At 34.6% G+C, this 23238-nt stretch overlaps 2 protein-coding genes and 1 pseudogene across 3 annotated transcripts; all 3 read right to left on the reverse strand.

The window, feature by feature from the left end:
• Positions 1-3359: 3359 nt before the first annotated feature.
• LOC146927630 (F-box/FBD/LRR-repeat protein At4g26340-like) lies at positions 3360-5823 on the reverse strand. The gene is made up of 4 exons (XM_085700895.1): positions 5347-5823; positions 4036-4492; positions 3791-3940; positions 3360-3708 (listed from the first exon to the last, which is right to left on the reverse strand). Exons 1-4 carry the CDS (start codon positions 5757-5759, stop codon positions 3541-3543), a joined length of 1188 nt encoding a protein of 395 aa, XP_085557021.1. The 5' UTR covers positions 5760-5823; the 3' UTR covers positions 3360-3540.
• Positions 5824-11061: 5238 nt separating this feature from the next.
• Positions 11062-13563, reverse strand: LOC146927631 (putative FBD-associated F-box protein At5g53635). Its single transcript, XM_085700896.1, has 4 exons — positions 13041-13563; positions 11740-12196; positions 11495-11644; positions 11062-11413 (listed from the first exon to the last, which is right to left on the reverse strand). The coding sequence occupies exons 1-4, from the start codon at positions 13496-13498 to the stop codon at positions 11078-11080; spliced, it is 1401 nt and encodes a 466-aa protein (XP_085557022.1). The 5' UTR covers positions 13499-13563; the 3' UTR covers positions 11062-11077.
• Positions 13564-18053: 4490 nt separating this feature from the next.
• LOC146927632 (F-box/FBD/LRR-repeat protein At4g26340-like) lies at positions 18054-22958 on the reverse strand (annotated as a pseudogene). Its single transcript, XR_015007953.1, has 5 exons — positions 22441-22958; positions 20917-21358; positions 20669-20819; positions 20235-20586; positions 18054-18122 (listed from the first exon to the last, which is right to left on the reverse strand). The product of XR_015007953.1 is annotated as an F-box/FBD/LRR-repeat protein At4g26340-like (transcript).
• Positions 22959-23238: the final 280 nt, after the last annotated feature.

Below are 23238 nucleotides of genomic sequence, written 5' to 3' on the forward strand. Positions count from 1 at the left end.
TACTTTTTGTCTCCTTCTGTAACACTCATTTTGGGACGAAAAATGATTATTAAGCAACAAAATTTTGATGTCAAATGAATATTTGATTTGGAATGTAGTTTTTGAAATATACACATGGTGTCTTTATTTTGATATTTAAATGATCAAAACGGTTTTCATAATCATGTAGTTTATATACATTGTCATCATCAAAAAGAGGAAAAATATCAATGCCAAATTATACCAGTTCACTACAAACCTGATAATTATTCTAGTCCCTTCAACATGAAGGATTATTCACTAAAATTAAAAAAGTTCAACCACCAAAGTATAGTACTATCACACTGACTATTCTCTAGTCATATCAAATCTATCTTAGTACGATCAAGCCTTTAAGGAACAAGCCACTACCAGGCTAAGTTACAAGATAAACAAATGTTTGAGAAAAATATCAGATTTAACTCTCAATAGAAAGGATAAAAAAAATCGAAGCTCAAAATACAACGTTAGCAAATTTCAACAGAAAGAATGAAAATTTAAGCTTGTTTACTCGCACTCTGATAAATTCCCAACTCTTAAATCTATGCAATGAAATTGATGTATGAAAATTAGTGTGTCAAGTGCTTGTTTCTTGAGGGATGTTTGATGTTTTTCATAAGGCTTGAGTTTTTTTTAAAAGGCAATATATACATAGAAACACATATAGTACAAAGGTCTTGCGAACACAAACACAACACAAGAGATGCCTAAGAGACTGAGTCCAATAAAACAAAACCAAAGGAATATAGATAAAAAACAAAGGAAAAGGATAAACAACAACCAACACCAAAAAGATCCCACCAAAAGGACACCACGACCCATATCCAAACCCCAACAAAAGGCGTCCTTAACTTAGAGAACCAAATAGAGGGACAAACTTGAAGGGTGGTCGAGAACTAGAAGCTAAACCAAACAAAGGTTCCAGGTTCAACACCATATATACTATATCAGTACCAACAAATGACGATATTGACTTTATATCCGGGGAAATAACATGGGCTACCAGGTTTTTTTTACCCATAAACGACTTCCACGTAGAAAATCTTCGCCGATCCACTAGAGCCTCGACAGAAACAAACGCCCCTGCATATATATAATCATTGCGAAAGCTCCAAATAGCCCACGAAATAGAATTCCAAACAAGAGTCAAACCTAATCTCACCCCTCTTACCACACCCAAGACATAAGTTGTTAAGTCTCATAAATGGACCCACATGACCAATACGCTCCTCACGTGGGAACACAAGGCAAGCCAATTCTTTTGAGCAAATTTGTGCCTATAAATATCCCATACACTTTACAAAATGAAATATTTTCCACAACAAAAAAAAATATTGAACTTCAAACTCTTCTAAACCGATCAATCAACAACAAATGTTTCAACCAGTAGCTATGTATTTTGAGTCTTTCTATGCTTCTAAAGTATCCTCTTTATCATTCTTCGTTCCACATGTGTCTTCTTTTTTGCTGTTGAATTATTAGCAATGATTAATTAGAGACAATTTCAAAATCTATTACTCATAACAGAAGGAAAAGCAACACTAAAACATACTCATTCATGTTAACATTGTATAGATTTAAAATTTGTCATATTGACTAATCGAAATTGAACTTGCTTAGAGGTAGTAAAATACAGCAAATTTGATTCTCAAAGAAAAAGATTGTATCCACTACTTGTATGCAGAAATCAGAAATTGCTACTAATAGCCAATTACCAATTGAAAACATGTAACAATTGTATTCACTACTTATAGACTAACAGTAACCGTGATTGATAACATGTAACAATTGAAAAAACAACAAATCATACATGCTAGGCAATTAGCTGCTACTCATTATTCACATAGTACCTCATGATTCTAGTATAAGAATGTTAGCAACATGATTGGAATTCTAATCTTTAAATAATGCATGATTGCTTCCAATATTGCAAACAAGGTGTTAGAACTAGTTGGAAATAAAACTAATGAACTGAATAGAGACTACAATTCCCTGATACCTTTCAAATCATTTAGGATGGTTTCCCTGTCAGTCGTCATTTGTTTTACTTCTTCTGTTCTTCAACCAAATAAGGGATGGTTTTTACCTTAAGAAGTTTGAGGGTATCTCTAAGATGAAAAGCCTTAAAGGGAGCTTTTAGGAGTAGTAATATAATTTGTATTGAACCAGAATTCAGTCCAACTTAACCATTTGATCCACTGTTTTGATTTAGAACTAGTCGAACACCTTAAACAAGCTCCCGCATCAATTCAACACCTCTCTTTGACTATCAAAGTGTGGATGGTAAGCATTATTTAAGTTTCGTTCATTCTGAGCAGAATAATTCAGTCCGTTAGCAACTAAGAATTTTTTTATCCCTATCTGATATAGTGCTAGATGGAAAACCGTGCAATTCTACCATTTATTTCAAGAAAACTTTGGCTACATCTCGTGCTGTAAAAGGCTAGCCAAGGGAAATGAAATGAGCCTAGTTAATAAGTCAATCCCCTCCCTCTAGTACGGTATCATCCCAAACCTGAGCTGGATTCCGAGACCTAGCTACTAGAGACAGTTTGATCCTTGTCATGTTGACAGACTGTACAAGTTGTTACCAGTTGTTGAATATTTTTCCATATCCGTTGGATATACTAGGGATGCTATCAAGAATGGTCTCCTATTGTCGAAACGTGAAACGATCTGTGCATCATCTTCCCACTCGTCTAAATTTGAAAAATGCACTACTGAAATGGTTGTGAAAGTCATCCTTCTAGCTAGTGCATCATCATCAGGTTTACTGTCACACTGAGGTTTGTATTTGATTTCGAAATCCGTTCTCGTCAATTTAAAAGCCCATCTGAACTGCCTTCCCATCAAATAATGCCTTTTGCTATCAATTACTCATATTCTAATTTCCTACAATAGTTACAAAGGAGTTACTGCACATACGACAATTACTAATAGGAAAATGCTATGTTTCGCAAAAACTTTTCTCACGACAACATCACGATGGGTGTAAGTGTAACTGCAGCTTTGAGTTTTTCATTACCATCTACCCCGTTTATTCTAACAATTCAATGATCTAACGCTTATCTTTCACTCTTGCTAATAATTATATAAACTGCCTACAAAAACTTTAGCTTCTGCCCCCAAGCCTGATTGTATTTGTAAGCTTCTTTTCCTCAGATTTAGTTATGAGAAAATAATTAGATCAAAGAAATTAAATAGTCTAGGGGGTATTGATTTATGGTATACTCGTATTCCACCACACAATGCATGTAAAAAGAAGGGACAGGTAATAGTGAAGGCAAAGCGTGTTTCTGATTCAGAAAGCCACATAAAATAAACAAGGTGAAAGCTTGCACCTTTTCGTGATACATCTCAGTGAAATTGAAGTTGGCACATGGCAGATCCTCTTGGCAGATTAGAAATGAATTCCACCCACTCCTCCGGTTGCTGCAGCAGATAAATTCCACTAATAACCATCGTCTTCAAAAGAAGTCCATTTTGCAAAACATAGCGAATAAATTCCAGCTCGTGTCTCTTTCATTGAAAATCTTTATAGTGAATAAAGGTCAAGTGCGATGCAAGACACTTAGGCACACTATCAGGCTTAACCAGCCATTCAGAGAAAGGTGATTCGAGACACTTAGCAACAGTTTCAGGCTTCCACACCCATCCATATTTAGATGAATTATACAAGGCTGGTTCATCCTGTTGGAAAAAAGGGACAGCTCGCATTAGAACCAAACATAAAGGACAGCATGCACCAAAGCTTTAGTTGAACTGGACAAACCATGCATTGGAGAATTATGAAAGTTTGTAGCATGGGACATTTCTGAAGCATGTCGAACAGGAAAATCATGTTGAAACAGGGAAGACCAACATCTAGATGAAGCAGATAGCAAAATTCTGGAAACTCTAAATATGGGTCATCTAATAGCCTCTGCTTGTACACACAAAACAGCAAGTGATTATGTAATATTAGTAAACAGTACATATATAATTAAAACATAAAAATATAGAAAACTTTTCGGTCACCTCTATTAAGTATTGATCCAGCGTTAGATGTTTAATGCCAGAGAGAGTTCGGAAGAGATTGAATAAAGGGTAAACAGGTTGACTTTCAAGAGTGGGAAATTCAGCAAGATATGCTTCTTTCACATTGCACAGGTTCCCAAAAGCACTGGCATTGCTAAATTCGATTTTGGTCAGGCTTAGGTATTTGAGACCCGGCGTGTCTATCTCGACGCAACCTCCAGCCTCATTCTCAAAAGTGATTTCCAACCTCTTCAATAAGGAAGATTGCACCCGAAGCCTGGTGAAAGAACCGTGACAAAAGGAAAGTTCCAGATTTTCGAGAATGGGGCAGCCAGAGAGAAGGATATTCACAGAATTTGCATCCGATCCATTGGCAACAAATAGTTGCAGCACCTTCAATGACGGTAAGCTAACCTCCGAAGAGTCTTTCAATTGCAACAAAATGGAACCGCAAAGACTGAGGTACATTACATTATATGAATGTTATGTCATCATTATTGCAACAAAATGGAACCACAAAAACTAAAGGCATGTTACATGAATGTTATGTTATCATCATTGCAACCCATAGATTAAGGCATTGCATTACATTACATGAATGTTAGGTCATCATCATTGCATTACAAAAGATGTTTTTGATTTGGAAAAAAACGGACCGAACTTGACAACTTTTTTGGTACCCTGTTTTATGTCATGAGACCAGACTGGATAAACATAGGAATTCTTGTCTCTCACTAAACCTGAGACAACTTTTTGTCACAATATAGACTATCAAAAATACAAAAATACCATTTTCTTTTTTCAACATAAAAATTATGTCTCTCCGGCGTAATTCTATTTAGTACTGCACTGTTTTGTCGTGTATTGTTCCATCTAATACTTTCATGTATTTGGTCTATATTATAACGTAGATATGTTGCATACTAAATGAATATGAAAAATGAAGAGGTAATAGTCATTTTAGTCGAATGTGTAACAAGTACCCCCAGTAATCCCTAAACGTATCAGTATAGTCCCTAACTGTGACAATAAGATTGAAATGACAATAAGTATTTATAGGATTAATATGACTGTGTAAGTAAGTGTATTGAAGGACTGATACAACATTATTAACAGAACATTTTAACTCGTCTGAGACTCTTTTGACTAGCAGAGTGCATATCGACTATTTTTGAATTTCGATACAGCAAATATTATGAATACTGATTACACATTTAATTACACATTCGAGGTCCAAAACGACTATTACTCTAAAAAAAATGAATATTTTTTTACATAACCCTAAACAACAATAAGGGAAGGAAGTTTTACCGGAGAAAGACCAGGTTAGAGCAAGTGAGGAGTGCGAGTGGGAGGTTGAAGAGATCATCGAAATTTCGTAAATTCCGTAAAGTGAGATGCAATTCTTCAAGGTCTGGTCCAATGGCGGTACGTACCCATGTATCAATCGAAGACGTATAGAACACGTCTTTACGGACATGGCAACAAGAAAGTCGGAACTTACGAATGCATCGAGACTCACGTAGAGCGAGGACGGTGTTGACGAAGATGGAGAAGAACATGAAACGTTCGGTGTGCTTGTCTTCGGATTGGCCGTCGAAATCGAAGGTTTGGAGAGTCTTCCAGAGGTTGCGATAATGGCGGGAGATGAGGGGGTTTGTTTGGATGATGGTTTTTGTTGGGATGAAGGAAATGGCGTCGTCGTTGTTTTCTTCTTCAGCCATGATTGTTTCGTTTCTTGATCCTTCTTCTGGAAATCAAAGAGAAAACAAATAGAGAGTGTTTGAAAGGTTTAAGAGAAGCCTCTTTTAATGGTTTATGCACCAAAGGTGTAAAATATACATGTTTTTTTTTCCTTCTTAAAAGCACATGAAAAACAGATTTTTATGGTTAATTACCGTTCTATCTTTACTACCGTTCACACATATAAAACTTAAAAAAAAAAAAAAAAAACTCTAACGATAATTAACTACCTTAAAATAAATGAAATTGATTTTTTTCATGGACCACCTTGATGCACTATGTTCCAGTGTAGAGTTTCTCACTATGTTACTCTTTCTATACAGGTTTGAGTAAATGCTCGTGCCAGTTAACCAGTGAGGCTAAATGGTTTACAGTGTTTTATGTTTATAAAAAGAATCTAATTAAAGAATCTTATCAAAATCAAAGCACAATAAAAAGTTGGAGTGTAATTTACTGTTTTGATTTTTTATTTAATTTTATATTTTTCACGTGGAGGCGCCGATTATTATCTTCGGCGGAGAAGAAGGTGCAGAAGTGTAGTGATTTTTTAACTAATATTGTTTTACAACCTCATATTTCTTACAGGTGGATTTGGCACTTACATGTGACTAACAAATATAATGTCACAAGTGCTTATAATCATTTGATGTCAATAGTCAACAATAATGTTGTCGTTGTTCATGTAACCGAGTTTTGGAATAAAGAGGTGCCCCTCAAAGTCAGCCTCTTTGCTTGACGTCTGTTTCGAAACCAGTTACCAACAATTATTTTATTAAAAGATAGGTCCTTCAACCAAATGCTCAGCTTTACACAGGTGGTTGCAGCATGATGGAGGACGCAGAGCATCTATTCCTCTCTTGTGATTTTTTTGGGAAACTTTGGTACGGTACCTCTAACTGGCTTAGTTTCCACGTAGTGTTTCCAAAACATGTGTTGGACCAGACCATTTACATCAATTTGACACCTTAGACGGGTTTTCCAAAAGTATTCACTCAACTTTTAACCTCATATGACTTTGTTGTGTGTGAGTGATTTGGATCGAAAGAAACTCTCAGGTCTTTAACCAAAAGAAGGCCACTAAACAAAATTATACTTCAATCTTACTGGTGGCTAAAAGCGAATCGTCCTAACTTTGTTTTCTCTTATAATTTGTGGTGGTTGAATCCATTACCTTGTTTAGGCATTTATATGTAATGGGGTCTTGGCACTTGACCACTTTTTGTTTTATAACCTTTGATTATTCTGATGTACCTTGATACTTTTTTAGCTGGTTTTTTTGACATTTCTTGTGCTGATTTTTCAGGCTTTCAGTAATATATTCCATTTTAGCTTCTTCAATTTTTTATTTATTAAAATGACATAAATGAAAATGAAAAAAATTTGCATAAATTTAAAGAGACATGATACAAATTGTCAAGAATTGAACACGTTTTATTATTTAATCAATAATCCATAAATACATTTATATTAGACAAAATTACACAATTCGTCCCTTAACTCAATTTCTAGCAACACTTTCGTCCGTTATCTTTTTTTTTTCCCAATTTAATCCTTCATGTTACAATCAGATAACACTTTAGCACTTTATCTTTTTCTTTTCCCGGTTTAATCTTATATGTTATAAAATGTAAACATTGATATGATTTTTTACGAGATTTCTTCAATGAAATTTGTGTTTCTGTGTTTGTATGATGAAGATTTGAGTTAGTTTATGAGTTTGATGTAGTTTTTTTATTTTGTCTAGATAAAAAATGATAACAATGTTTACATTTTATAACATAAATAACTAAATCGGAAAATGAAAAGATAAAGACGAAAGTAGTACTAAATTATAGGCAAAATTATACTAATAGTCCCATAATTTAATTTCAAGTAACGCTTTGGTCCTTTATCTTATTTTTTTCCCATTTAAATCCTTTATCTTTTTAAATGTCAACACTATTATCCTTTTTTTACAAAAACCCAGCAAATTCATAACAAAAATCAATTTTTCAATAAGAAACTCATATCTTCTTAATAAAACCCAGAAACACATATCTTCATAAAATCCCCTTCACCATTTCTGTTTTTCTATATCAGATTTGTGCTGCAGAAAATGAATCACAATCCCAACCTCTTATACAACCTACACCAATTCAGTTCTTCCACACGTACCTCACCACCATCTATCAACCCACTTCTCTCAATTAAACAAACTCAAATTCTTATCGTCACTTTGTCTTACTGCCACTTTGCCTTTGTGGGAGAGAGAGATATCTGGATTACAAATTTGGAGCTTATTGTTGCTTTTGGGTTTTGAATGCCTAATGGTCTTGGAGTGTTGGAGTGTAATTTTGCCTAAATTATAACATAAAAAATAAAAGACGAAAGTGTTAAATGAAATTAAGTTAAAGGACAAATTTTGTAATTTAGCGTTTATATTAACATAATAATAATGCTTATTATAACAAAATGTTAGACACAACATAAAAACTAATTTAAAAAAAATACAAATTGAATGTACTCAATTTTATGCTAACGAATGGAAAAAATTGCTTACATAATATTTTCTTGATTGGTTTCTCATAGATTCTTCAAAAAAAAAAATCCTATTTAAAGCGTGTCGGATCATAGATATCTCTCCGATCTAGGGTTAGAACCTTTCTTACATAGCATTTTCTATCGTGACTTAAGTGAGAATAAAAAAAAATCATATTTAAAGCGTGCGGACCATAGATATCTCTCCGATCTAGGGTTAGAACCTTTCTTACATAGCATTTTCTATCGTGACTTAAGTGAGAATATACTCCTAATAAATAATGAAAAATAATTAGTTTTCAAATATTTATAAATTTGACTTTAATAAATATGATGTAAGGAGGTTTTTTTCTGGGTAGACAGTCAGCAACTTGTAACACAGATTGTTCATGTAAATAAAGTTTGGCCATTTTAACCGTTTGACTAATATTGTTGTGCATCAATTGTTTTGTTTTCCCATACACTTTACAAAATGAAATATTTTCTACAACAAAAAAAAAAATATTGAACTTCAAACTCTTCTAAACCCAATCAATCAACAACAATGTTTCAACCAGTAGCCAAGTATTTTGAGTCTTTCTACCTTTATAATCTCTTCTATGCTTCTAAAGTATCCTCTTTATCAGTCTGGCTCCCCATGTGTCTTCTTTTCTGCTGTTAAATTTTTAGCATGATTAATTAGAGACAATTTCAAAATCAAATTACTCATACATAGAAGGAAAAGCAACATTAGACAAAACATACTCATTCATATTAACAATGTATAGATTTAAAATTTGTCATATTGACTAATTTGAAATTGAACTTGCTTAGAGGTACTAGAATACAGCAAACTTGATTCTCAAAGAAAAAGATTGTATCCAGTCTTTGGTATGTCTTATGATCTTTTTAAGCATGCTATATAAAATTACCACATAACTCAGATATGTCTATTTCAGATGCATCAAGCTCATCAATATATTAGAAATGCATATATTAGAAATGCATATACAAATTTCTCAATTGCTGGCATAGTCACATAAATACTCGTCTTTATTTCTCAATTATTGAAGCTGATATTGCTTCGTGACAATACCAAGTTCTAGTACCTCTTACTGCAGTGACTACCAAAAAAAAACATACTGGCTGCCACTGCACTGCCACAGACTTGTTAACTTGCTGAGATGAAAATTATATATTGTGAACATGCATTTTTCTCCCACTATGTAAATCATTCAGAAATTGCTATTAATAGCCAATTACCAACAACAGAAGTTATAGATCAACAGTAACAGTGATTGATAACATGCAACAATTGAAAAAAAAAAAAAAAACAAATCATATGTGCTAGGCAATTAGCTGCTACTCATTATTCATATGGTAATCTTTTATAGGAATGTTAGGAAAATTATTGGAAGGCTAATCTTCAAATATGCATGGCCGCCTCCAATATTGCCAACATGGTGTTAGAACTAGATGGAAATAAAACTAATGTAAAGCCTTAAGAAGGGATGGTTGTTACCTTAAGAAGTTGAGGGTATCTCTAAGATGTAAAGCCTTAAAGGGGGCTTTGAATGCTGGTATAATTTGTATTGAACCAGAATTCAGTCCAACATAACCATTCGATCCACTGTTCCGATTTAGAACTAGTTAGAACTAGTTGAACACCCTTAAATAAGTTTCCGCATCGATTCACCACCTCTGTTTGACTAACAAAGTGAAGATCGTATGCAGAGCTAAATTAAGTTTCGTTCGGTTAAAAATAATTTAGTCCAGTAGTGTCTTAGAATTTTTTATCCCTATCTGATACAGTAACCACTTCTTTCAAGAAAGCTTTTGCTACATCTTGTGATGTAAAAGGCTAGCCAAGGAGAATGTACCGAGCATACTTAATAAGTCTATCCACTACCACTGTTATGGTACCATCCCAAACCTGAGTTGAAATCGGTAGTAGCTGGTGGAGGAGACCCACTAGAGACAAAGTTTGATCCTAATATACCAGGGATGCTATCCTTTTGTAAGTCTTAAAAAATCAAGAATAGCTTCCTATTGTCAAAATGTGAAACAAACTTTCTATTTTAAAAGAAAAATCCTCGATGTGAAATTGAGTCCTAGATCAGGTCATGAATAATCACTCGTAATTTACTATCACCCTGACCATCATCTTCTCACTCGTCTAAATTGGAAAAATGTACTGCTGAAATAGGTGTCTAAGTCATCCTTCTAGCTAGTGCATCATCATCAGCTTTACTATCACACCTTGGTTTGTATTTGATTTCAAAATCCATTCTCATAATATTTTTTTTAGGGTAAGAGTCTCATAAATTTAAAGCCCATTTGAACTTCTTTCCCATCAAATAATGCCTTCATTTTTGCGGTCAATTACTCATATTCTAACTTCCTACAACAGTTACATAGTTACTAAACATAAAACAATTGCTAATAGGGAAATGCTACGTGTCACGGAAACTTTTCTCATGATAGATGTAACTGCACCGTGATTATTTTTTTTTATTTCCAACTACCCAACGTACTCTAACAATTTCAAGATCCAACGCTTCTCTTTCATTCGCTATTCCTTGGTGAGGTGTTTTTTCAGGATAAATAGCATCACTACTGATAATTAAATAAACTGCCTACAAAAACTATATAGCTTCTACCCCCAAGGGGTAATATAGTTGAAAATGTGGTGGAATGCATGTAAAAAGAAGGGACATGTAATAGTGCATGCTAAGCATGTTTCTGATTCAGAAAGCTACATAGAATAAACAAGGTGAAAGCTCGCACCTTTTCGTGATACATCTCAGTGAAATTGAAGTTGACACGTGACAGATCCTCTTGGCAGATTAGAAATGAATTCCACCCACTCCTCCGGTCGGTCCAGCAGATAAATTCCATTAATAACCATCGTCTTCAAAAGAAGTCCATTTTGCAAAACATAGCGAATAAATTCCAGCTCGTGTCTATTTCCTTGAAAACCTTTATAGTGAATAAAGGTCAAGTGTGATGCAAGACACTTAGGAACACTATTAGGCTTAACCAGCCATTCATATAAAGGTGATTTGAGACACTTATAAACAGTTTTAAGCTTCGCCACCCATCCATATGAAATTGAATCATCAATGACTGGTTCTGGTTCCTGTTGGAAACAAGGGACAGCTCACATTAGAACCAAAGTTAAAGACAACATGAACCAAAGCTTTAGTTGAACTGGACAAACCTTGCATTGGAGAATTATGAAAGTTTGTAGCATGGGACATTTTCGAAGCATGTCGAACAGAAAAATCATGTTGAAACAGGGAAGACCAACATCTAGATGAAGCAGATAGCAAAATTCTGGAAACTCTAAATATGGGTCATCTAATAGCCTCTGCTTGTACACACAAAACAGCAAGTGATTATGTAATATTAGTAAACAGTACATATATAATTAAAACATAAAAATATAGAAAACTTTTCGGTCACCTCTATTAAGTATTGATCCAGCGTTAGATATTTAATTCCAGAGAGAGCTCGGAAGAGATTGAATAAAGGGTAAACAGATTGACTTTCAAGAATGGGAAATTCAGCAAGATATGCTTCTTTCACGTTGCACAGGTTTCCAAAAGCACTGGCATTGCTAAATTTGATTTTGGTCAGGCTTAGGTATTTGAGACCCGGCGTGTCTATCTCAACGCAACCTCCAGCCTCATTCTCAAAAGTGATTTCCAACCTCTTCAATAAGGAAGATTGCACCCGAAGCCTGGTGAAAGAATCATGACAAAAGGAAAGTTCCAGATTTTCGAGAATGGGGCAGCCAGAGAGAAGGAAATTCACAGAATTTGCATCCGATCCATTGGCCACAAATAGTTGCAGCACCTTCAATGACGGTAAGCTAACCTCCGAAGAGTCTTTCAATTGCAACAAAATGGAACCGCAAAGACTGGAATACATTACATTATATGAGTGTTCTGTCATCATCATTGCAACAAAATGGAACCACAAAAACTAAAGGCACGTTACATGAATGTTATGTTATCATCATTGCAACCCATAGATTAAGGCATTGCATTACATTACATGAATGTTAGGTCATCATCATTGCAACACAAAAGATGTTTTTGATTTGGAAAAAAACGGACCGAACTTGACAACTTTTTTGGTACCCTGTTTTATGTCATGAGACCAGACAGGATAAAAACATGAATTCTTGTCTCGCTAAACCTGAGACAACTTTTTGTCACAATATAGACTATAAAAAATACCAAAATACCATTTTCATTTTTCAACATTAAAAATTATGTCTCTCCAACGTAATTCTAATTGTTCTGTGGTGTATTGTTCCATCTAATACTTCCATGTATTTGGTCTATATTATAACTTAGATATGTTGGATACTAAATGAATATGAAAAATTAACAAGTAATAGTCATTTTAGTCGAATGTGTAACGAGTAGCCACGGTAATCCCTGAACATATCACTGTAGTCCCTAATTGTGACAATAAGATTGAAATGACAATAAGTATTTATAGGATTAATATGACTGTGTAAGTAAGTGTATTGAAGGACTGATACAACATTATTAACAGAACATTTTAACTCGTCTGAGACTCTTTTGACTAGCAGAGTGCATATCGACTATTTTTGAATTTCGATACAGCAAATATTATGAATACTGATTACACATTTAATTACACATTCGAGGTCCAAAACGACTATTACTCTAAAAAAAAAATGAATATTTTTTTACATAACCCTAAACAACAATAAGGGAAGGAAGTTTTACCGGAGAAAGACCAGGTTAGAGCAAGTGAGGAGTGCGAGTGGGAGGTTGAAGAGATCATCGAAATTTCGTAAATTCCGTAAAGTGAGATGCAATTCTTCAAGGTCTGGTCCAATGGCGGTATGTACCCATGTATCAATCGAAGATGTATAGAACACGTCTTTACGGACATGGCAACAAGAAAGTCGGAACTTACGAATGCATCGAGACTCACGTAGAGCGAGGACGGTGTTGACGAAGATGGAGAAGAACATGAAACGTTCGGTGTGCTTGTCTTCGGATTGGCCGTCGAAATCGAAGGTTTGGAGAGTCTTCCAGAGGTTGCGATAATGGCGGGAGATGAGGGAGGTTGTTTGGATGGTGGTTTTGGTAGGGAGGAAGGAGAGGATGTGGCGGAGTAAGGGGTTTGGTAGATTGCTTAGTCTGTCAATGGCGTCGTCGTTGTTTTCTTCTTCAGCCATGATTGTTTCGTTTCTTGATCCTCCTTCTTGAAATCGAAGAGAAAACAAATAGTGTGTTTGAACTTTAAAGGGAAGGTTTAAGAGAAGCCTCTTCTAATGGTTTATGCACTAAGGTGTAAAATGCAGCAAGGTGTAAAATATATGTGTTTTGTTTCTTCTTAAAAGCACGTGAAAAACACATTTTTATGGTTAATTACCTTTCTATCTTTACTACCGTTCACACGTATAAAACTTTAAAACAAAACTCTAACGATAATTTCTTATAATATGAATAAGTAGGGTGTCCGGGGTTCGAATCCCAGCCCCCTGCATATAATAATGTATTGTCCTAGCTAATGCTCATGGGACAAACTCTAATGATAATTAACTACCATAAAAATAAAAAATAAAAATTGATTTTTTTCATGGGCCACCATGATGCACTATGTTCCTGTGTAGAGTTTCTCGCTATTTGTTAATGGAGATGGAGAAAGTCTTGGATGGTTTACAGTGTTTTACCATCTTTTTTTTTTTTTTTTTGCTTTCTCTGTTGACGAAATTGTTTTGGGCTATTAAGAAGTTAGCATATTTGTTACTCTTTCTATACAGGTTTGAGTAAATGCTCGTGCCAGTTAGCATATTTGTTTTATGTTTATAAAAAGAATCTAATTAAAGAATCTTATCAAAATCAAAGCACAATAAAAAGTTGGAGTGTAATTTACTGTTTTGATTTTTTATTTAATTTTATATTTTTCACATGTGTACAGAGAATTGGAGCATCAAGGTGACTCCAATGTAATTAACTATCGTTAGAGTTATTTATTTTATTTTTTATGTTGTGTATGTTGAACGGTACGTAACTACTGCCAGAAAGATCGAACGGTAGTTAACTACTGTTGTAGGTACAAACGTATTTTTCATATTTTTTTTAAAAAAAAAAAGTGAGAAAAAACAATTTTCAAATATACCATCTTGGCTTGATTTGTAATCCCAAGTATTTGTGGTATAAAGTCTTAGCATCTATGGGGAGGTTGGAGGTATTATTGCCAAGGAGGGAAGGTTTAATTTTGTTTGGTGGAACAACTTGATAGATATTAAGAATGCGCCTGATATAAGAGGTGGTCGTTGGTTCGATGATAATATTGGACGGAAAGTAGGTGATGGTGTCCAAACTTTATTCTTGTGGGATCCTTAGATTGATGACATGGTTTTGAAGAATAGTTTTAGTCGCCTTTTTGATTTTGCTATTAACAAAATGGCAACGGTGGTTGAAATGTATTCGCTTGGGTGGGGGGAGGATGGTGAGGCTTGGAAAGTGGAGGCGCCGATTATTATCTTGGGAAGAGAAGAAGGTGCGGAAGTGTAGTGATTTTTTAACTAATATTGTTTTACAGCCTCATATTTCTTACAAGTGGATTTGGCACTTGATAAGTGCTCAAAAGTATTATTTTTCATGTGTTAAAAGAGGCATTTTGGTGACTTGTTATGCAAGTTATCCAAGGAAAAGCTACTAATTGTTGTGTTTTATACCATTTATCCTTTACTTGCCTCATTCTACCAAACTTATGCAGGAAATGACAAGCAAGGAACAAGAAAGAAGTTTTTGCACCAAAGGTAGGACGCTTAAGCGACCTCAGCTCGCTTAAGCGTCCAAAATGCCGAGAGCACCTTCTTGCACGCTTTTAGGACGTTGTTGGCACGCTTCCCAGATTCAGACAGCACGCTTAAGCGACCTCAGGACCCATTCTGCACGCTCTCAGGACCCATTCTATTTTAAGCGTACATGTTCCAGAGACAAACCGACGTTGCACGCTTTCTGCACGCTTTTAGCATGCTTAAGCGTGCTCATCTGCTTCAGCCAGAAGATATTTTCACAGCTTACGTGGAAGCATCCAATTGGTTCTTAAAAGATATTTTGGGCAGCACGCTTAAGCGTCCTCAGCACGCTTAAGCGTGCAACACGAATGCTGCCCCTTTAAATAGAATTTTTCCCTCTCTTTAGAACTATTCACTATTTTATTAAATATTTTCTGCATTTCTAGAGAGAGGTTAGAACTATTTCTTAAGAGAGAAACACAAAGCAAGTGGTTTAGGAGTAGATTCAACCCTAGATTCATTGAGACATCAAGGATCTTGGCATGGAATCTTCATCTTTCCTTCATCCTTTGCATAGTTTACATAGACATGTGTAACTATCATCTACTCTTGTAGTATTGAGGTAATCAAACAAGCTATTATGTAATCTTTTTGGTCTTTTAATACATGGTTCTAGCTTAATGATTCAATATTGTTGTTATTCTTGCTTTTAATGCTTTCAAAGAGATTCAAGATAATTTGGACATGAACTCTTGAATCTAGAACTAGAATAACAATCTATCTTATGTTATCACGCTTGACATGTTTGTTAATCTTTGATAATCGCTTTTAATCAAGAACTTAATGCTTTCGGACATTTAATCGGTTGGGAAATCGTCGATTAAGTTATCCGATCGACTTTGTTATCTTTTAAATGTTTGGACACGAATGTTTAAACGATACTTTAGAAATAACGATATCACTTTGGACACGAAGGATATTGTAGAAATGATTGTGATAATATTGGTTATAAAGCTAGAATCTGTTAATCGATCGAGAGATTGTTGCTGTTACGCTTGGTTGATATCTCTAACCGCAAGCGAAATAGTTCTATCTCTTCTCATTTTACTTTTATGTCGATTAGGAAAATAGTTTTACAAACAAACAATTTATACCCAAACCCTTAATGTGAACTATTGTGAAAACGCTTATGATTAAAGCAACTCACTGTGGAAACGATCCTATATTATACTCGCGTGTATATAGTTATATGACATGTAAAAATCTTACATCAGCACTTACATGTTACTAACAAATATAATGTCACAATTACTTATAATCATTTGTTGTCAATAGTCAACAATAATGTTGCCGTTGTTCATGTAACCGAATTTTAAAACAAAGAGGTGCCCCTCAAAGTCAGCCTCTTTGCTTGACGTCTGTTTCGGAACCAGTTACCAACAATTATTTAATTAAAAGACAGGTCCTTCAACCAAATGCTCAGCTTTGCACAAGTGGTTGCAGCATGATGGAGGACGCAGCGCATCTATTTCTCTCTTGTGATTTTTTTGGGAAACTTTGGTACGGTATCTCTAACTGGTTTAGTTTCCACGTAGTGTTTCCAGAACATGTGTTGGACCATTTACATCAATTTGACACCTTAGACGGGTTTTCCAAAAGTATTCACTCAGCTTTTAACCTCATATGACTTTCTTGTGTGTGGGTGATTTGGATCGAAAGAAACGCTTGGGTCTTTAACCAAAAGAATGCCACTCTTGATCAATTACTCAACAAAATTATGCTTCAATCTTACTGGTGGCTAAAAGCGAATCGTCCTAGCTTTGTTTTCTCTTATCATTTTTTGTGGTTGAAACCATTACCTTGTTTAGGCATTTATATGTAATGGGGGTCTTGGCACGTGACCACTTTTTGTTTTATAACCTTTTGAGTATTTATAAATTTAAAGAGACATGATACAAATTGTCAAGAATTGAACACATTTTATTATTTAATCAATGATCCATAAATACATTTATATTAGACAAAATTACACAATTTGACCCTTAACTCAATTTCAGGCAACACTTTCGTCCGTTATCTTTTTTTTTTCCCGATTTAATCCTTCATGTTACAATCAGATAACACTTTAGCACTTTATCTTTTTCTTTTCCCGATTTAATCCTATATGTTATAAAATGTAAACATTGATATGATTTTTTACGAGATTTCTTCAATGAAATTTGAGTTTCTATGTTTGTATGATGAAGATTTGAGTTATTTTATGAGTTTGATGAATTTTTTTATTTTGTCTAGATAAAAAATGATAACAATGTTTACATTTTATAACATAAATAACTAAATCGGAAAATGAAAAAGATAAAGACGAAAGTAGTACTAAATTATAACATAAAAAATAAAAGACGAAAGTGTTAAATGAAATTAAGTTAAAGGACAAATTTTGTAATTTTGCATTTAACCGTTTGACTAATATTGTTGTGTATTAATTGTTTTGTTTTCCCATACACTTTACAAAATGAAATATTTTCTACAACAAAAAAAATATTGAACTTCAAACTCTTAAACCCAATCAATCAACAACAAATGATTCAACCAGTAGCCAAGTATTTTGAGTCTTTCTACCTTTATAGCGTGCGTTTGTTTCAGCTTTAAAAAAAATTAAATTTTGTGGCAAAAGAATCTAAAGATTTTTTTTTTAGAGATTTTAAAAAAAAATCTAAAGTTATTTGTGTTTGCCTCCTATTCGTAAAAATCCATTTAAAAAAAAAAATGAGTTCTAACATGTACATGTGTTATCTCCTTGTTGAAAAAAATAGATTTTGAGAAAAGCTAATCCTAATAGCTTTTCATTTTAGGGTCAAAATAGATTTTTTTGATAAAATGATTTTTCTAAAAATCCTAAACAAACACTTAAAAATGAAAAAAGTAATTTTTTTAAGGGAAAAAATAGATTCTTTTTGGAAAAAATCTGGAACAAACGGACCCATAATCTCTTCTATGCTTCTTAAGTATCCTCTTTATCAGTCTGGCTCCCCATGTGTCTTCTTTTCTGCTGTTAAATTTTTAGCATGATTAATTAGAGACAATTTCAAAATCAAATTACTCATATATAGAAGGAAAAGCAACATTAGACAAAACATACTCACTCATTCATATTAACAATGTATAGATTTAAAATTTGTCATATTGACTAATTTGAAATTGAACTTGCTTAGAGGTACTAGACTGCAGCAAACTTGATAATCAAAGAAAAAGATTGTATCCAGTCTTTGGTATGTCTTATGATCTTTTTAAGCATGCTATATAAAATTACCACATAACTCAGATATGTCTATTTCAGATGCATCAAGCTCATCAATATATTAGAAATGCATATATTAGAAATGCATATACAAATTTCTCAATTGCTGGCATAGTCACATAAATACTCGTCTTTATTTCTCAATTATTGAAGCTGATATTGCTTCGTGACAATACCAAGTTCTAGTACCTCTTACTGCAGTGACTACCAAAAAAAAACATACTGGCTGCCACTGCACTGCCACAGACTTGTTAACTTGCTGAGATGAAAATTATATATTGTGAACATGCATTTTGCTCCCACTATGTAAATCATTCAGAAATTGCTATTAATAGCGAATTACCAACAACAGAAGTTATAGATCAACAGTAACAGTGATTGATAACATGCAACAATTGAAAAAAAAAAAAAAAACAAATCATATGTGCTAGGCAATTAGCTGCTACTCATTATTCATATGGTAATCTTTTATAGGAATGTTAGGAAAATTATTGGAAGGCTAATCTTCAAATATGCATGGCCGCCTCCAATATTGCCAACATGGTGTTAGAACTAGTTGGAAATAAAACTAATGTAAAGCCTTAAGAAGGGATGGTTGTTACCTTAAGAAGTTGAGGGTATCTCTAAGATGTAAAGCCATAAAGGGAGCTTTGAATGGTGGTATAATTTGTATTGAACCAGAATTCGGTCCAACATAACCATTTGACCCACTGTTCCGATTTAGAACTAGTTGAACACCCTTAAATAAGTTTTCGCATCGATTCACCACCTCTGTTTGACTATCAAAGTGCGGATCGTATGCAGAACCAAATTAAGTTTCGTTCCTACTGTTAAAAATAATTTAGTCCACTAGTGTCTCAGAATTTTTTATCCCTATCTGATACAGTAACCACTTCTTCCAAGAAAGCTTTTGCTACATCTTGTGATGTAAAAGGCTAGCCAAAGGGAATGAACCGAGCATACTTAATAAGTCTATCCACTACCACTGTTATGGTACCATCCCAAACCTGAATTGGAATCGGTAGTAGCTGGTGGAGGAGACCCACTAGAGACAAAGTTTGATCCTAATATACCAGGGATGCTATCCTTTTGTAAGTCTTAAAAAATCAAGAATAGCTTCCTATTGTCAAAATGTGAAACAAACTTTCTATTTTAAAAGAAAAATCCTCGATGTGAAATTGAGTCCTAGATCAGGTCATGAATAATCACTCGTAATTTACTATCACCCTGACCATCATCTTCTCACTCGTCTAAATTGGAAAAATGTACTGCTGAAATAGGTGTCTAAGTCATCCTTCTAGCTAGTGCATCATCATCAGCTTTACTATCACACCTTGGTTTGTATTTGATTTCAAAATCCATTCTCATAATATTTTTTTTAGGGTAAGAGTCCCATAAATTTAAAGCCCATTTGAACTTCTTTCCCATCAAATAATGCCTTCATTTTTGCGGTCAATTACGCATATTCTAACTTCCTACAACAGTTACATAGGAGTTACTGCACATAAAACAATTGCTAATAGGGAAATGCTACGTGTCACGGAAACTTTTCTCATGATAGATGTAACTGCAGCGGGATTTTTTTTTTATTTCCAACTACCCAACGTACTCTAACAATTTCAAGATCCAATGCTTCTCTTTCATTCGCTATTCCTTGGTGAGGTGTTTTTTCAGGATAAATAGCATCACTACTGATAATTAAATAAACTGCCTACAAAAACTATATAGCTTCTACCCCCAAAGGGGTAATATAGTTGAAAATGTGGTGGAATGCATGTAAAAAGAAGGGACATGTAATAGTGCATGCTAAGCATGTTTCTGATTCAGAAAGCTACATAGAATAAACAAGGTGAAAGCTCGCACCTTTTCGTGATACATCTCAGTGAAATTGAAGTTGACACGTGACAGATCCTCTTGGCAGATTAGAAATGAATTCCACCCACTCCTCCGGTCGGTCCAGCAGATAAATTCCATTAATAACCATCGTCTTCAAAAGAAGTCCATTTTGCAAAACATAGCGAATAAATTCCAGCTCGTATCTATTTCCTTGAAAACCTTTATAGTGAATAAAGGTCAAGTGTGATGCAAGACACTTAGGAACACTATTAGGCTTAACCAGCCATTCATATAAAGGTGATTTGAGACACTTAGCAACAGTTTTAAGCTTCGCCACCCATCCATATGAAATTGAATCATCAATGACTGGTTCTGGTTCCTGTTGGAAACAAGAGACAGCTCACATTAGAACCAAACTTAAAGGACAGCATACACCAAAGCTTTAGTTGAACTGGACAAACCATGCATTGGATAATTATGAGAGTTTGTAGCATGGGACATTTCTGAAGCATGTTGAACACAATAACCATGTTGAAAGAGGGAAGACCAATATCTAGATGAAGCAGATAGCAAAATTCTGGAAAATCTAAAAAAAGGGGCATCTAATAGCTTCTGCTTGTACACACACAACAGCAAGTGATTATGTAAAATTAGTCAACAGTACATATATATAATTAAAATATATAAATATAGAAAAAAATTCGGTCACCTCTGTTAAGTAATAATGCAGCATTAGATGTTTAATTCCAGAGAGAGCTCGGAGAAGATTGAGTAAACGGTAAACAGATTCACTTTCAGGAGTGGAAAACTCAGCAAGATATGCTTCTTTCACGTTGTGCAGGTTCCCAAAAGCAGTGCCATTAGACAGGCTTAGGTATTTAAGACCCGGCGCGTCTATCTCAACGCAACCTCCAGCCTCATACGCAAAAATGATTTCCAACCTCTTCAATAAGGAAGCTTGCACCCGAAGCTTGGCGAAAGAATAGTGACAAAAGGAAAGTTCCAGATCTTCGAGAATGGGGCAGCCAGAGAGAAGGATATTCACAGAATTTGCATCCGATCCATCGCCCACTATTAGTTGCAGCCCTTTCAATGACGGTAAGCAAACCTCCGAAGAGTCTTTCAATTGGAACAAAATGAAACCGCAAAGACTGAGGTACATTACATAGTATGAATGTTATGTCATCATCATTGCAACAAAATGAAACCACAAAAACTAAGGTACATTACATAAATACTATTTACGTAAATGTTTCGTTTTGAACAAGCACATTACATGAATGTTATGTTATCATCATTGCACCCAAACATTAAGGCATTACATTACATTACAAGAATGTCATATCATCATCATTGCAACACAAAAGGTGTGTTTGATTTGCAAAAAAACAGGGACCGAACTTGACAACTTTTTTGGTACCCTGTTTTATGTCATGAGACCAGACTCGATAAAAACAGGAATTCTTGTCTCTCACTAAACCTGGGACAACTTTTTGTCACAATATAGACTATCAAAAATACCAAAATACCATTTTCATTATTCAACATTAAAAATTATCTCTCTCCGGCGCAATTCTATTTAGTCGTGCACTGTTTTGTCATGTATTGTTCCATCTGATACTTACATGTATTTGGCCTTGAACAGGTAATAGTCAGTTTAGTCCCTGAATGTGTAACGAGGCCACAATAATCCCTCAATGTATCAAAATTTCAAAAGAGTCCCTAATTGTGACAACAAGATTGATACGACAACAATGGCCCGTTTGGATTAACTTTATTTTGAGCTTATGCAAATAATTAAGCTTTTATTTATTATTCACGAGCTTCTTAAGGTAGTCTATGAAAAAAACAACTTATGAAGATAAAGTTTTGGTTAGTGAGAACTTATGAATTCATATAAAATTTTATTTATTTGCATAAGCTATTTTTCATAAACTCAAGATAAGTTCATTCCAAACGGGGGGTAAGTATTAATAGGATTAACATGACCATAAGTTAGTAAGTATATTGAAGGACAGATACGATAATATTATCATATTGAAGTATATCGAAGGACTGATACAATAATATTAACAGAACAATTTAACATCAAGACTCTTTTGACTGTGCACAAGGACTATTATGATTACTCGTTACACATTCAATTACACACATTCGAGGTCCAAAACGACTATTACTCGAAAATAGAATATTTTACATAACCCTAAACAACAATAAGGGAAAGAATCTTTACCGGAGAAAGACGAGGTTAGAGCAAGAGAGGAGTGTGAGAGGGAGGTTGAAGCCATCATCGTAATTACATAAACTGATATAAAATTCTTCAAGGTATGGTCCAATGGCGGTACGTACCCACGTATCAATGGAGGAGGTGTAGAACACGTCCTCATGGAAATGACAGCAAGAAAGACGGAACTTACGAATGCGTCGAGACTCACGTTGAGCGAGGACGGCGTTAACGAAGATTGAGAAGAACATGAAATGCTCGGTGTTCTCGTCTTCAGTTTTGCCATTGAATTCATACTCGTCGTCGAAATCGAAGGTTTGGAGAGTTTTCCAGAGGTTGCGATAACGGCGGGAGATGAGAGGGGTTTTTTGGATGGTGGTTTTGGTTGGGAGGAAGGAGAGGATGTGGCAGAGTATGGAGTCTGGTAGATTGCTTAGTCTGTCAATGGCGTCGTTGTTGTTCTCTTCTTCCGCCGTGGTTGTTCGTTTCTTGAAGCTTCTTCTTCTTGAAATCAAAGAGAGAAAACAAAGAGAGTGTGTTTAAAATTTGAAGGGAAGAAGAGGGAGCGGTCTAAATCAATGTTTTTTTTGTGGAGTTTGATGGTTATGTTATACATTGACAGTGTAAAATTCTTTCACACCGACCGTGCAAGTTTGTCCAACTTTGTTAGTGTAAAACTATTTTCTCAATTCAACGTCCTGCTTAGGTAAAATCTGAATTTGGAAGATTTTTTTTAGGTAAAATATATATTTTCGTCTTTTAAGTTTGACAAAAATACTAGGTTAGTTCTTCAAGTTTTGTAAGTTT

This window comes from Medicago sativa, chromosome 4 (assembly GCF_051527215.1).
Source record: "Medicago sativa cultivar Bolivia chromosome 4, Bolivia_mono, whole genome shotgun sequence".
In the NCBI taxonomy this organism is placed as follows: domain Eukaryota; kingdom Viridiplantae; phylum Streptophyta; class Magnoliopsida; order Fabales; family Fabaceae; genus Medicago; species Medicago sativa.

What these genes read in the sequence shown, in the direction of transcription:
- LOC146927631 (XM_085700896.1), bottom strand. Translation starts at nt 13,498, where the DNA reads ATGGCTGAAGAAGAAAACAACGACGACGCCATTGACAGACTAAGCAAT. An exon ending in TCTAACCTGGTCTTTCTCCG is followed by an intron (nt 12,197 to 13,040) that starts GTAAAACTTCCT and finishes AATGTATTCCAG; the next exon opens with TCTTTGCGGTTCCATTTTGT. An exon ending in TGGATCAATACTTAATAGAG is followed by an intron (nt 11,645 to 11,739) that starts GTGACCGAAAAG and finishes GTGTACAAGCAG; the next exon opens with AGGCTATTAGATGACCCATA.
- LOC146927630 (XM_085700895.1), bottom strand. Translation starts at nt 5,759, where the DNA reads ATGGCTGAAGAAGAAAACAACGACGACGCCATTTCCTTCATCCCAACA. An exon ending in TCTAACCTGGTCTTTCTCCG is followed by an intron (nt 4,493 to 5,346) that starts GTAAAACTTCCT and finishes AATGTACCTCAG; the next exon opens with TCTTTGCGGTTCCATTTTGT. An exon ending in TCATAATTCTCCAATGCATG is followed by an intron (nt 3,709 to 3,790) that starts GTTTGTCCAGTT and finishes TTTTTCCAACAG; the next exon opens with GATGAACCAGCCTTGTATAA.